The sequence below is a fragment of the Carassius carassius genome, chromosome 6, assembly GCF_963082965.1.
Source record: "Carassius carassius chromosome 6, fCarCar2.1, whole genome shotgun sequence".
Lineage (NCBI taxonomy): Eukaryota > Metazoa > Chordata > Actinopteri > Cypriniformes > Cyprinidae > Carassius > Carassius carassius.
In genome coordinates, this window is record NC_081760.1 from 34,138,131 (window position 1) to 34,154,782 (window position 16,652).

The window sequence follows — 16,652 nt, forward strand, 5'->3', positions numbered from 1 at the left end:
AAAGGTTTTGTCGATTAGTATTTTCAACATGTTTTATGCAAAAAATAAATAAAAATAAGCTCAACACCAAAATTCTACATAAACCTACACTTCTGCCGTCAGTATGGGCTTTACATGGCCTGTTTTTAAGCATTGTACATGTGGCGCTGTGGTCAGATTTTTGGCATATTGCATCATTTTGTATTTTGACAATCAGCAATTCTGCTGACAATAAAAAAAAACAAAAGACACAACCTTCCAATATCTTTATGCCAGCATTACAGTAATGCAGTTATCTAGCCTCATTCTATCCTATACTGTATGTATTTGTTTTCCCATGTACATTTAGTCAATGCCCAGAGCCAATCCAAGCACTGTTTCCCATTGAAATGATTGCAGCTCTTTGGAAGGTGTCCCCATCTCCGGTCTTTCACACTCAGAGAGATTGGCTCCGCTACCAGAATTCAGATGAGCTTTGCTAGCTTGTCCCCTCAAAGCTTAAAGGTTGTGCACTTCCTAATAGCAGGGGAACAGATCTCATCTCTATATCACAAACGTGACAGTTCGTAGCTCTTCTGTAGTGAGCAAACCGGAGGTGAGCTTGATGCCAGTATGGGTCCAGGAAGAGTAAATATATCAGCATACGCTGTAGACCAATGACATGACTTTGACATTTGTGTGAGCCGTGGCCTGATCAAATATTCATAACCATGGTCAGATTAATCCATGCACCCTTTCATAAATATTAACCCCTCCAATTCTCCCGCCCCTGAAACAAGGGAATTTGCAATAAATACCTCCTCATGTTTACTTTCAATACATTTAATCAAACACTGAGACAAAAGCTCAACGTCTCTGCTTTCTTGTGAGGAAGAAGAGCAAATTACATTGAATAATTTTACATTGGTAATAACTTGAGAAAAGCGGGCTTTTGAGACTCCTTTGTTTTGTGCATAATACACGATAATGGTGGAGGAAAGGGTCTAAGGTGGTTTTGCATTACAATTCAATGTGTCCGATTTGCAAACGGCATTTGAAATCATGTTTAATTTATTGAGGGGCATGCTGGTTTTTTGACCCTTTTTACAAACAAACCCCGGGCATGTAAATCAAGTGGAAAGTACTGATCTATAAGATGTTACGGAAATAAAAATCACTCTAATTGTTTAGATGAATTTAAGTTTAAAAGCCTTTTAAAAATCTGAAATATACTAATTGCACAATTAGATCAAACCATGATTCAAGTGTGTGTGTGCAAACACGTTGTACTGTAGCAATCCAAAGGAATAGCTCACCCAAAAATGTAAATATTGTCAATCATACCAATGTATTGAAAAGAGCGACTAACAATTTTGTCAGAATTAATGGAAAATTGTAATATTTGGTTGAACGATCACTTAAAATGAGTTGTTTACAAATATAAATTGTCCAAAGTAAAAACAAAAAAGTAGTGACATCAAGCATCTCGTGAAAAAAATAAAAAATAAAATCCTTTTCATGGAGGTATTTGTGGTCCTGACATAACGTGGCTATTTCTCACGAGTCTCAGTTTTATCCTGTCGGTATTCCCACCAACATATTGTTCTTAGGTGAGCAGCCCTCAGGGACCATGGTCATCACCCTCACAGAATACCCATGAGTCTCAGCGGCCCAACTGCGGTCCAAGTCCACCAGCCCCATACAGCGCTTTCCTGGTGATTAAGGGAGAAACAGTTTGGAAATTAGATGAATTATGAAACTTTATCTTTATTGAGAAACAGGCCAGAAAACTACTCAACTCAAGCACTGTTAGTTATGGTCAAAAAATGCCTAAATGTACTTTTAACTTTTTTTTTTTTAAAGAGTTCTATTATCAGTCAATGAAATAAATTTTTTAATAAATTGCTTTTATTAAGCAGTTAGTACATATATGTTAAAGGGGTCATATGATGCGATTTAAATTTTTCCTTTCTCTTTGGAGTGTTACAAGCTCTTGGTGCATAAAGAAGAAATGTAAAGTTGAATCAATGTTAAAAACAGTTAGGCTTCTTACTAAATTTATAGAAACCATGAAACTTTTTTTCAGGATTATTTGATGATGAATAGAAAGATCTTTCAAATTTCATGAATTCATTTTCAAAAACTTTTTCCAAAGTGGAATTTCAAATGACTTTAATAACAGACATTTCTTTAAAGATACTCTGTTAGCTCAGGGATAAAACAGTAAAACTTAAAGCGGTGCCTTTTGAAAACACACTAAAGATTTAAAAACAAACTTTATCATCTTATCAATTTGTAATTAATAGCTCATCTAAACTCAAAGATATCTGGCTCTGAAAGCCTTTGGAAGGTCTCGACTTTGACTGACACATCACAGGCACCGGCGCTGATTAGCATGTGTCTTGTGAAGAGGCTGTCATCTCGCCAGCTATAAAAGATGGGCAGTGGAAGGAAAGATGACAGTGGCATCAGATTTATTTGAGAGTGCAATGAGACGGTGAGGCTGAATGTGTGTAGCAAGAAATTTGATGGAGAGAGAGGTCACTGAGCATGTGTCTGTGCACTGTCATAGATTCACCATTTATACTAAACAGAAATGCTTTTAAAGGGTTTATTGGTAACCTAACAAGTGCTTTTGGTCCAGAGAAACATTAACAAAGTTTTTTAAACGTCCAATGGAAGTGCACACAATTAACCATCAACTAGTATTTTGAGTCAAATTTAAAATAAGTATTACTGATATACTATTTTAATTGTTATTAATATTTTAAATTTGTTTATTTTTTATAATTTCCATTTTCATTTCAAAGGTGCTGTATGTAACTTGTTTTGCAAGTTACTAACTGCTCGCTACAGCCAGTTATTGTTTGAAATGTGCGTTCCATGTCGGAATGACTGTTTTTGTTTTGGTCTGTGTGATTCTGCCCACTGCCAGTTTAACCAATAGTAATTCGACATCCCAGGTTGCCAGTTGGTGGAAATCACAGTGTATTGCAGCCATGGAAGCCATCAAACGAACAGGTCAGAGATCGCAGAATCTGCCCAACCTAAAAAGCCTTGGCATCCATCTACAAAGCTCTTTGACTAAAGTCACATTAGTTGAAAGGCTCATCGCCTTCCATTTTCAATTGCACTCATTCCTGTTCTGTGTCTTCAATCTGTCAACCCATTGGAGTGTCAAGTCTGAGCGGGAGGGGGTGAGAGAAACACCTCTCCCTAATATTTTGAATTTGGACTGCAGTAGCCATTTCAACCACTAGCTGTCAATATCACATACTGCACATTTTTATTTTAGTTACAGTGTTAGTTATTTTGTTGTGTGTTTGTCATTTTCATCTCTAAATAGCTTTTTAATTTTAATTTTATATATTTGTTATTTTAATACTTAATACTACAACAAATTGAGAAATAATTCCTTGGCAAGTACCTGAAATGAAACATTTTATATATATATATATATATATATATATATATATATATATATATATATATATATATATATATATATATATATATATATATATATATATACACACACACACACACACACACACACACACACACAATCATAGTTTTCAGTTAATGTTTATTTTGATTCAAATAAATTAACAATTAAACTCCGCACATCTGACGGCAACAGATAGGTGCGTTGGAGAAAGAAATTTCTAAAAATACTTGTTTGAATTTTCAGAAAATTTATGATGCAGGTAATGCGACCGAAACATTGTCAATAAATAAATATTTTGATATTTTTTGCATAGTGTGCAGGATTTATTTTTAATTTCAAATAAAAAAAAATCAAAATTTTTCATGGTTTAAGTTTCCATTTAAGTTTCAATTTTAGTGATAATAGTCAACACGGCAGCTTATTCTGGCCTACAAATTTTAGCCATATGGACTATCTCTATTAGTATTTTCCCTCCTAAAGCAAAACAGGCACAACAATTCTGACCACCTGTTAAAAAAACCCACACATCTTACCGATTAATCGTCGTTCTGGGGGTAAACTGATAGCCGTCTGGTCTGCAAACCTGCACAGGACCATGTGCTCCTGTGGAAAACATAACATACCGAACACATGCAGACACATCAATAAACACATTTGCACATAAACATAAACGCACAAAAATATCTGATAAACAGCATGCATGTGGCTCAGCTAGTGCAAATTTTAGAGAAATATCAATGCATCAGATCGTTAGGGTTGTGGTGAGGAAACGGTCCATTCATCAACCCTTACAACCAGCCATTAAAGGGAAACACAGAGGAAAAAGCAGCACCCAGTTCATTTTATGTTAATCAATATAATCTAATTGCATTTTTTGCAGGGAACATTGCAAGGAAGTGCCGCAAAATGACTTCCTCTGCTGTTGATGACCAACGATGGCTTCAAGCAACCATTATTCTGAATTAACTGAGTGAAACAAGTGCTGATGGAAAGGAACGTAACAGCCCTGGCAGATTGATTCCTCCTATCAAGTTCAATCCTCTAGGCTAATAGCTGCGATCAATGCTATAATTCAGTACAACGTCTCAAAAACAGGCTTTAACACAGTAAAGTGTTTCTAGAGCAGGTTTAGTATTTGTACCGATGAGAAACATCGCATTGATTATGTTAGTTTTTAATTCCATTTTAAACAAATCAAAATCAAATCAAGTCCTAATAATTAAAATAATATAGCTTATTCCGTAGGGAATTTCAATGCACTGAAATCATTTTTATCAATGCAATCACTGCATAGGGATTTTAAATCACAACGCAATGAACAATCCAGTCAAATTTACCAAACCAGTTGCAAATTAACAAAAGTATATGCATCTTAACTGTGTAGATCACATTTTAAGGGTGGTTGCCAGGTTTGCTATGTCTGTAATAGCTTAGGAAAGTAATATCACACCTACAGTATCCTCAACAAGTCCAAACAGTTTAATTCATTATTCAGTTTGTTCAAATTCCAATAGTAATAGCAAAAGTGATGTTTGTTTTGGTAAACAACACTAATGAAATCGCTCTCTAGGGAACTGCCTGTCTCTTGTAGGCCCCCTATGTAGATGATATCTCTGCAGGGGCCGTGAGCGCAGTGTGAGAGAGGCAGATGCAGGAGTCAAGAGAACATTGTGACTGTGAGATACGACTGATTAACCTCATCCATTACTCACACTTCTGCCTCACTGTACCGTCAGCGCCTGGAGAAAAGACAACGTGCAACTACAGTACATAGCCACCCTATTCCCAGGAATACACTATTTCAGCAGCGCTTGAAGTGAAGGGAAAACACCGGCTTATGGTACATGTTCTTGTACAGTAACATTTCACAAAGTTGGTTGTGAGAGCAAAGAGTTGATGGAGATTCACCTCAACTTCTATTTTGTCCTCTATAGTTATAACTAGAGATGCACTGGTACAGAAATTCTGGCTGAAACTATCATTTTTGGTAACAATTTAGATTAGGGAACAATTCACTATTAACTAGCTGCTTATATGCATGCATATTTCTAGCATATTGGCTGTTTATTAGTATTTACAAAGCACATATATCTTTTGCATGTCCATATTTTAGATCCCTTAACCTTACCCAATACCTAAAATCACAACTACTACAACAACTACCTCACTTACTATCAATAAGCAGCAAATTAAGAGTTTATTGAAGGAAAACTCTTAGTAGGCAATATACAGTATTTTCCCTAATCTAAAGTGTTACCAAATTTTTTACGGCAATAAACACTGGTCGATATTTTAAATCTATATGGCTTCTCTATTATATATTAATATGATATATTATTTTACTTACTAAAATAACAACTGATATATAAAATATTAGCATTTAGTACTTTATTTTCTATGCCAGGTTTCAAGAGTATTCTGTTTGAAGTGGAAAAACGAGGTCTGAACATCTGCTTCCAGTATCAGGCTAATAAGACTCATTCCAATTAAAGTGTCATGACCTCTTGTCAGACATGAGCTGAACATGACTAAACACTGCTCTTCACATACATGAGGCTCTCCTGTGGGGTTTTCCACTCAGAATCAGGCAGTGTGACGTCCCACACGTGTAGGCGATAATGAAAAGAGTGAAACACTTACCTTATAGCTCAGAGTCTCTGTAAACCTGGCGCTGTGGAGAGAGACGGAGGGGGCCAGATTTAATGAACTGACACACGCTGTGGCGTGAATGAAAAATGACATGAAATGTAAAAAAAAAAAAAAAAAGTTTAAGGAGAGGACAGTCTATTCAGAAACCTTGCTGGCCTACTGTCGAATGTCACAAATGACAAAGACAAAGTCTTGGCAACACAGTGAACAACCACGGAAAAATAATTTCCTGTGCTCGCTGCTCTTGCCACCCTGATGCTCATGCCCTGCGGCAAAATTCCTGCCTGAGATTAAATGAAAGTTTACGCCAGATTTGGTGAATGATAGCTTGCGACTGGGGGAAAAACTGATGACTGTTAGGAAGCTTTAAAACACTCTCTTTTTTACATGTTCTTGCCAACATTAAATGTGGGAATGATGAGACTCAGCTGTGGGATTGTTGATACAGGACATTCAATTCTGAACATTGGTGTGAAGAGAAAGAGAAATAACTGATCCGCAATAACGAATGTTTATTATGGTAATCTATCATGGTGAACTACTTTTGATCGTCATCATTCATTCTCATCAGTATTTTTTTCAGAGCATGCAGAGCTTAACATTTAATACAGTGGATTATAATAGATCTACACTGTCGCCGTGTACTGTGGAATTAGGCAAACGAATGAACAAAGATCAGAGAGACAGAAGACATGTTTTTCACCTCTTGGGAAATTTGAACTTGAGTGTGTTTTGAATGAACCCATAGCAGCACGGACTAATCACAAATCCCGCCCGCGCCTGAACGCAGCGATCCAACACCATGTCTGTCGCCACTCCGCACGCATGCAGGGCCACCTGAAACAGACACAAGACACCTTAAAGACATGGGTTCTTTACCAACAGTTGGTAACCAACCAATCACAGTTGAGCAAGAAAATAATGTGTCACTTTTGGATAAAAGGGTTGATGTCATTTTTTAAATCTCATATGCTCACCACGGCTTTTACTTGATCAAAAATATAGTAAAACAACAATAATAGAGCGATGTAAATCATTACTCAAGCTTTCAGTCTCACATGATCCTTCAGAAATCATTCTGATATTCTGAGTTAGTGCTCAAAACAGATGAAAAATATGCTGCCTAATAATTTTATGTAATTTTTTGATCAACAGAAAGTTCAAGAGAACAGAATTTATTTGAAAAATAAACTTTTTATGTAACATTATAAATGTCGCTTTTGACAGATTTAATGCATCTCTGCATTAATTTCTTAATTTCATCTTCAAAGTTTTTCAAACCTGTATGAAGCCAACATGAAAGCCTAAAAGATTACATTACTAGGAACTTGACATTTAAACCAGTAGGGTTGTTGCACCTAAAGTGTAATACATAAAATACAATTTGTTATATCATTATAAATGTGTGTTTTAGACTATTTTCCAGTGTTCAGGGTGGTGTAAATTAATGCAGGACAAAACCAGATTAAACTCTTCATGCTGCTTTCAGCCTGTGCTTGACCACATTTCCACACATCATCTCTAAGCTCTTCCCATCTTTGTGTATCTAGCGGTGTTCTCATTGATCTGTTAGTGGTTTAGGCACAAGAGCGAGAGAGAGCGGCAGTCATACCCCGTCACTGTGACACCACATGACAGCAGACATCGCTCTGCCTATTAGCAGGAAAAGTGGATCAAACAGCTTGATGGAGGGTAAAGGAAAGTCTTAGATGTCCTCACAGAAGCTCAAGTGAAGATCAAGCGTTCAGCTCGGCTCACGGACCAGTGCCTATATCCATCACTGTTAGAGTGAGAAACTGGAACAAATAATGCAAACTGTTGTCTCAGTGAGTGTGTGCGAGCACAGACGACCAAATCCATGGATTAACACCCTTTAAATGCCCCATAAGACGTTTTCTGGTATATGTGGCCGAATCACAGAGGATTCGCTTTACATTCTGCTTGGAGTTGCCATAGAGGAGGAAATATGTCTGTGAACTCCTTAGCTGACATTTTATAGGCCGTGACTGAATAAATTAGGAAGAAGCAATATTGGCAAAGCGTCCAGTGTGGATTGTAATTAAGTTCTTGAGACGCTAAATAGATCGAAATGAATCATAATGTCTTTTAAACAGGATCTGGAATTAAGCATTCTCAAAAACCCCGGGCAGGTGTTTGAGTATTCAAGGGCCACCCTTATGTACTGATCAGAATCCACTAACGCAGGGTTTCGGCTCTTTGTAGTAGGCCACCATCTCATAATGGGGCCATCCATTCAACATAGCGACGCATCACCACAAAAAGCAAAATCGAGCGTGAAAACCTAGAGTTCCAAGACGTCGGGCAGGTGAATTTCTGAAATAAGTGCAACAAAACTGCATCGTTGCAATGCACCAATACTACAGATATTACAATGACGGACAAGAGACTTTAAGAGTAAATCAATGCACAACTAGTGTATGACATCAGGTACAAAATACAGGAATTTTTCAGACAAGTCTATTCACACCAAAGGCAAAATGAAAAAGTATTCAGGCAAATGCTTTAATGCAAGATATAGCACAACTGAGAAACGATATTACCCGCTCTGATAAAATACATTCCTTTTATGTAGATATATAGTGATAGGATGATAAAGGAATAGAAGATATGATAACTAAAACAATAATGGTGTACTGACAGTAATAATAGAGCTTAGCAAAAAAATGTGACTAGGTAGGCAAAGTACAAATCTTTGATCTGCATGAATACTGTTGGCTTTTGTTTTTCTTGTGGACAAAATGAACAGTTCTCCTATTAAAGCAAAAAATAAATAAATAGGAAAACTGAAACCAAAGCATATAAAAAAAAAGTATAAATCCAATCCAAACCAAACCAAAAAGAAATACATACATAAAATGTCAAAAGTCCAAAACAAAAACTTGTTGAATTTTAATATTTAGTGAGAACTGGTCAATAGGAAAGAACATTAAAATATTGTTTTTTAATATTTGTGGGTGAATGTTTACTGCAGGAATAATACTGTAAAGCAATTACACTTGAGCTTAACGTAAAATCATTCTTGGCATTAGATATTTACTTTTACAAATGGAAAGAGGTTGTAAAACACATCAGAAGTCTTTCATCGGAATGTTGGATGCTCCGTCTCTAGAACGAATTTACAGTCATAATGAGACCAAGCTCGTGGGCTGTCTCCCAAGAGATCAGATGAATCTAGTTTAGCACGGGACAGAAGCTCAAGTTTGTTTTCCCTTTGCAAGCAAATAAAGCGGAATTCACATCAGTTTTGTGTGGTCTGAAGGATCCAGCAAACAAAATAAAGTTTTCTGAAAGCATTGAAAATATTACGACGTTGAAAAAGAGTTGAACGCCAGCCTCAATGCTTGTTTTTCCTCGCATAAATTATTCAGCACTGGATGGCAAAATAATAAAGCATGCTGCAAAAGCATATTTCTTCATTAGGATTTTTTTGTCTCTTTTTTTGTAGCGGGACATTTTTGCTGATGCTATTTCGTTTTCTTCCCTTCAATAGGGATAAAAAACATTTCTGTCTTTATAATTAAGTAGTTTGCCCGAGGTGTGGAAAACACAGCTTCATGACTACGAAGCAAATTCATTACTCACAGCCACGGAGCACAGCAGTGCGCTTGTTTTGTTTTTCACCATCATTCAACAGGTACAACAAATCAAGTTTGAGCAAACAGCCTATAACTTCACTTTTCACATCATTACCCACGTTTAGTCTTTTTTTTTTTTTTTTGGTGTAGCTACAAGCCTTATTACAGACTGTCTTAAAAAAGAATAGAAGCTATTTTCATGTATCTAACCCTCTGGGAAACAATACGTATCTGTTTAGCAAGCAAAGCCTTTTAATCATTAATGCTAATGAAATGTGAGTTATGCAAGATAATAGTTTAGAAACTCAAAGACGAGGTAAAATTCAAAGCCTTAAAAGACCTCTTTGTCTCTAAACAGCAAGGCAATCTGTCTTATACAGTATTACCAACACAGAGTGCTGTCATAACACTTTCATATTAACTGTTAATCGATGGTGGAATGACTCTTTAAACTCAACACATACACCACAACAATCTTTTCCATCTGAATGTGTTTCCATGTTTTCTGTCATTTGTATTTGCTCCACAAGATTTTAATAAAACCAGTTCAATGACTAATTGCATAATGTGACCAAAATTTATTTCACTTACCGGTAATTTGTTTTTTTATGGTCTTATCTGTAATTTTTTTTATGCTAATTATTATTGAATTATTAATTTCAATATTTTTGTAAATATTCAGGTCAGGTAAATTATTATGACTGCTATCATTAATTATGAAACATTGCTTTAGTACAGAAGGTTTTTTTTTTTTTTTTAAGATATATTGCTTTTGCAATGACGGTAACATTCTCAACATTTCTGTAACATTGCAGAATATTTAGTAATATTCTAGTGCTTTCCGGAGCATTTGTGGGACTAGTCAGAAAAGACAAAATTCATCCAATTCTGAAGTTTTGGACGACTCACTATGTAACGGTTTATGTTAACGTTCAACTGATGTTTGCTCAATATTATGCATGTACCATGCACCTGTTATGCATGAGTAATTTGTAAACATTGTGAATGATACACTAAAAGTATTGTGATTTTCGTATTCAGCATGTCAAACTTCATAAAGAAATATTCCAATTAAAAGCAAAACAACATTTTTATTTAAATATATATACACACACAGTGTTATTTTTAAGTCTATAAACCACAATATTAAAATGTCCCTGATATTTCCAGATTTTTTCAGTAATCTAGAGACAAGCAGTTTTTTCAATCCACTGCTGTGTGATGTTATAAACTAAAAGATATGTAATATTAAACAACTTAATGCGTAAAAAAAAAAGTCCTATCGCTTTCAAATGTGCTAAAATAATCCGATTACACTTTTATCACTTATTGCTGATATAAGTCAAGGAATATTTCACATCCACATTGGTAAATGTTTGAGGGGAAAAAATAACTAGATAAACCTAGGATGCTAATTTTGACAAATTTCTATAGGTGCCCATGTGATATAAATCTTGCATGTTCTTCTTTTTTTATGATTGTGCTAGTTGCCCAAAAGAAGTTCTACATAGATATACAGATATTCATTTTGGGAAACAGTAAAGGTTTGATAAAAGCCCTTTGTGTGGGCAGCAGATAATCCCCCAACCTTGGGCGCGTGTGAAGCTCAATACTGCATCTGCAGCTCTCTGTGGAGACGAGGCCAGGGGCTGCAGTCCCAAACATCTCATTACTTCCAGAAACAAACAAGAACTGCACCAAGCACATACTCCCTCATTTATTACAAATACAACAGTATCCCTCAAAGATTACACAGCAAAAAAAAAACTGTTTTCAGACAAAATATCTTGCATTAAGTTTATTTATTACCACATTGGCAAACTGTTGTATTAAATAAGGTCAGAGAGTGCTTAACACAGGTACAGTCCAGCTAGATTCTATAATAGAAACTTGGTCTAATTTCTAATATTTTTGTGGTTACAACACTTGAGCAAATGAAAAATTAAGCTAAAACTGAATGCACTCTGTTTGGGTATGTTTGATAGGGTCATGCCGATGAGTTAATTTCATCGCTCAAAATGCAGAAATGAGAAACCCACTCGCTTTTGAAATGAAATGCATGGCAGGGAGAATCAAACTGCAACCTGCAACTTTTAAACAGGTTTTACAATGCAAGGGACACCTTAATGTGAAATTACTTACACCGCTCTCTATAGCAAGACAAATGCTATAAGCAAACATTAACAAAAGCAATTTTCATTGAAAGGCTATGGGGGGTTCAAATGTCTGAGAGCATGCTGAAAATAAGGAATTGAAAATCTAATGTAAAAAAAAATTAAAGCTGCATTACATAAGTTTTGCCCTTTTGTTGGTTTGGATTGCTTCTATTGTTTTCATTTGTAAGTCGCTTTGGATAGAAGTGTCTGCTTAATGACTAAATGTAAATCTCCATTTGAAGCCTGCAATTGCAGTTATTTGTGGAATTATCTTCTTTACGTGGGTTGAGTATTGGCACGGATTAATCTAATGTTTTGAGGTCTATGTGTGGGCTGTCAGTCAACGCACCAGTTCACTGTACTTCATTACAATAAAATTTTACAATAGAATTTTCACCAGAAAATGTCACCTGAACAAGTAGCAAGGCTGCCAGTTTTGTTCTGACCAATTGAAAAAATAAAAATAGTTTTACAACAAATCGTGCTACCGATGCTGATTAAATCAAATGATCGCAGTAGCACAAATAAGATGCTGGATGAATTACAAACCATTTCCAAAAATCCAAACCAAAATGCCACCTAAATCTGTTAGCATTATTATAGTGAGAACTTTTGAGAATTATGCACTGTAAACAACAATGCCTGTAAATATATATAACACACTTGCTGAAATATCGAACACTTCACAGACAAATATCATGCATGCGTATAATATAAAGCAGCACTTACCCCAATGTTGAAGTTTCCAGTGAAATAGTCAAGATTAGCTTGGACGAAGCCGATGTTTGTCAATCCAAGCTGAGCGCTTCGCTCTCTGGCCCTGACCAGTGACTCCTCTTTATTTTCAATGAGAATAACCTGATCGATAACAAACAATAAAAAAGGGATAATTCACCATGCCGCATAGAATACCTCTTACAGTTTACTGGTTCATTGCTCATTGATTCTCAAACTGCTCTTCTTTGAAAAGCCGTTTCAGCACAATCAGCTAAGAAAATTAAGTACATCTAATAGTCCACTGAACTATCAAAAGTGTATTAACGCTCAAAGAGAATTCTAATGCAGAGTAAGTATCGACTTGATTTTCATATTCTCTCTGGTTAGAGTACAATTTTCCCAAAAATGTCTCGTGGGAAAAAAAAAATGAGTGGAATCAGTTTATTTTTCCAGTGTCAACAAATGAGGTAACATTTAACTTGAACCTGCTACACTTGAACAAATCAGAAAGTCTTACCTGACATTTAGGAAGCATGTACGCCAAAACAATCCCAACGTGCCCCTAAGAAAACAAAGAAAGAGAAAGCTGCAAAAGATCTTGGAGAAACAGAGCTCAAAGAGCTCATCACATCACAGTCGGCTCACGAGAACACTGACGCCCATCAGAATATTGACCTGCTGCTCTCAGGCTGTAACATCAGGGCTTGTATGTACAGTATGCACAGAATAACAAGATTACACGAGGAGACAAGGGAGGAGAACAGATGCTTACTGACACACATACAGACTCTCGTGAAAAAACAGAAACAAGTCCAAGACGTACCCCCCCGCTGCAGAAATCCACCACCGTGTGCCCGGGGCGGGCCAGCTCCTTCACCACGGCAAGCAGGTTGTTCAGCTGTTGTTGTTTGCGCACAGCGCGGGCGTCTGACATCTTACCTTTGGAGAAAAGCAAATGTGAAGACTGAGACGGCCGACAGCAACACAGTGCAACAAGATTCTTAACCGAATCCAAATTTAAAATAAGTGTCCATATCAAACTAAACCGAGATCACAATCAGTCCCTCAACTCGAATGGATTTATTATAAGAATGACTGATTCTGCAGAAATCAATAATTAAATAAATTAAGGTGGTTATATAAATAACAGACGAATATAAAGAAACTGATTGATATAGAGATAGATAGATATAAATAAATAACAAATAGATATAAATGGAAATAACAGCTAAAATACATCCGTAAACAAACTAACTATTGGTTTATTTAAAAACAAATTAATTTAAAATTATTTTATTGTAAGAGAAGCAATCAATATGGCTATATGAATAACCGATATGATTAACAGATAAACAAATAAAAGAACAAAAAAACAAAGATCATAAAAAAATAAAAACAAACTATTGTTTTGTTTGGTTTAAATAAGATTACATTTTATTCTAAGAGAAGAAAAAAGGTAGAATGATTCTAGAGCCTAGCAAAGCTATGTAGGAAATAACTGATAAAAGTAAATACATATAATAAAAACAATAGTTTATGTATTTAAAAACATAGGCATAAATTGTCTTATTATAAGACAAGGAAAAAAGTGGAATAATTCTAGCAATGTAGGAAATTGGTCATATTATTAAACCATCAACATTTGGGTAATAATTATTACATATTAACACTGTTATAAGGCAAGGGTATGTTACGTATCATTAAAACGTCTAATAATTCTTTTGCTTCTCCATTTGTTTTGTCCCTCACTTGACTCTGCACAATTTACATCAGTCTCTGAACATCAAGCTAATGAATACCTAAAAACGACGTTTAGCATTCTTACAGTTCAAAAACTGAAAAGACAACTGCTAAACACCACTCTCAGCTGCGATTAAACGGATTGAATTATTTCAACGGCTGTGTGAGAAATGTTAAAAGCAGGAAAGCTCTCAAAAATACATTTTTACACCTTTTTTTCCTAGCCACTCAAGTCATCTCAAACTTTAATTGGAGTTAAAGGCTGTTTTCACACAGCCAAGGGGAATCAATCTGCAGCAGATTTCCTGTTTTGAAGCTGCGTTGAAGAAACACCATCACTGTAATATAAATCACAGATGCGTCTGCTGTGCACTGCTGCACTCATTTATGCACAACTCTCTGATGAGAGCGGAAGTACTACCTGGAGCCAAATAGGAAACAAACCGCAAAACACGCTAACAAAGCTTTGTACAGTTTTGTTTATCATGTGTTATCAACACCTAATAATTATTGTCTATGATTCTGACAGGCTACAAAAGAATCAATCAGACTCAGGTGAGGCAGAAAAGACAAACATGCTGATTCTTTCGCAAAGACAACTGTGGAATTAGCATGTGTTGTCTTTCTCTAACAGGATTCGAATGGCATGAGCGCTATCAGAGTGGAGCAGATACACAGTATGCAGAGATGTAACTCATTAACTGAGAGCACATTTGCAAATGATCTCTAACACATCAAGAGAATCAAATCCTTCTGGAAACCTACAATCCTTCTTATAAACAATGAGCTTTTGATATTAGGATTCTAATATAAATTTATCGTGAAACACTTACTGTAATTCATGAAAAGCACCTCCAGATAAGCTGATTAGCTAAAAGTCCAAAAGAAGCTTATTAAATTGTATATTAAAATGATTGTGGCAGACGTCTACATATTTCATTTCCAACCCATCACTGGTCTACAGTAAGCATGTAACGATTCACTGAACTTGCGATGCGATACGATTCACGATACTGGTTTCACGATACGATGTTCTCACAATTGTTTGTACAAAATGAGATTTAAGAAAGATAAATGAAAAAGTTTCCTTTTATTATTTCATTCTCACTCAGACAAAATGCTGTACATTTCTTTTTGAAACTGAAATATCTTTGTCAAAAAACAAAACTAAATTGAAATATTAAAACAAATCCCAAATAAAATAATACAAATAAAATAAATATTTTCATATAAACAAACTAAGGCTTTGCCAGTGCTCTTTCCTAGCTTAGAATTTTTATTTTTTTTATTTTTTATTTTTTACATGTTTTTTTAAAGAAATATCAGCATATCCACATTAATACTCAGTTTACACAAACACATTTGGAAACACATTTAGAAAAATATGCCATAATAAAAAAAAATCAATTTAGAGAGAGTAAAATAAATACAATTTAGAGAAAGAGTAAAATAAATACAATTTAGAGAAAGAGTAAAATAAATACAATAGGCTACCTGGTTCTGCAACATCAGTACAGCTTTCTCCTTCAGTCTGTGGAATACATCATCGCGTTGGTCTGTCTCTAGATGAGGCAGAGCCCGGAATCTGGGGTCTAATGCGGTGCACTCCAGCAGGTGGTTGTACTCTTAAGTGTATCTGTTGTAAAGGTTGTTCAGTATAGCTCTCTTTATGTTGCTCACAGTGGGGGAATCTTCTTCGTTGGATGCCATGTTATGCTCGATCATATGCTTTAAGGGCACAATGAGAGACACAGTGGGTTTTTTTTTCGTCACACAGCACAGTGGTGGCCGTTTTGAGTGGCTTTAGAAGCTTCACTATGTCCTCCGCATCACGGATGTTTGAGCCATCCAAAGTATCGATGTCACGGACATTTAGTCGAACGTCGTTGGTCAGTAGAGTTGCTGTCACAGCCGCTTGCTGTTTGAGATAGCGTTCCGCTCCAGCAGCAGTATCTGTTTGGCTGCGAGCGCAGCTGTGGAGCTTCGGTGAAAAAAGGCAGCAATACGCCTCACTCTGCCCTACAAACGGCTCACGCGGGGCACACTCAAACCCGCCATTTTTGCTACTGTTTAAAGTTACAGCTTGTTCGCTGCTATCGCGCCTGCAAAGCGAAGTCAAAATATAGGCTACTGCTTCAGCGCCCCCTGCTGTTTAACACGTGTATCGCGATTCGTTTAACATCTCAACCGACCCGAATCGTCACATATTATTATCGATTTTCAACCGGCTCGGAGTGCATCGTTACATCCCTAGTCTACAGTCCACAGCAATCCATTAAAAAAAAAATGAGACTTTCAATTTTGTCACACGCTCCAACACTTTGGATCCCAATAATCACATTTGCCATAATTTGTTGTCACATACAGCACAAGCAAATAAATTAAATA

At 36.0% G+C, this 16,652-nt stretch overlaps 1 protein-coding gene across 1 annotated transcript in view; it reads right to left on the reverse strand.

The window, feature by feature from the left end:
• Window positions 1-785: 785 nt before the first annotated feature.
• The window catches only part of LOC132142707 (glutathione S-transferase C-terminal domain-containing protein-like), a 46,148-nt gene continuing 30,281 nt past the window's right edge, over window positions 786-16,652 (reverse strand). Inside the window, exons 5-11 of the mRNA XM_059552777.1 lie at window positions 13,348-13,463; window positions 13,042-13,086; window positions 12,537-12,665; window positions 6,759-6,892; window positions 6,047-6,077; window positions 3,940-4,009; window positions 786-1,670 (exon numbers count right to left, since the gene is read on the reverse strand). Of these exons, the coding sequence (XP_059408760.1) occupies window positions 1,531-1,670; window positions 3,940-4,009; window positions 6,047-6,077; window positions 6,759-6,892; window positions 12,537-12,665; window positions 13,042-13,086; window positions 13,348-13,463 (665 nt within the window). The 3' untranslated portion in view covers window positions 786-1,530. The remainder of the gene's footprint in view (window positions 1,671-3,939; window positions 4,010-6,046; window positions 6,078-6,758; window positions 6,893-12,536; window positions 12,666-13,041; window positions 13,087-13,347; window positions 13,464-16,652) is intronic.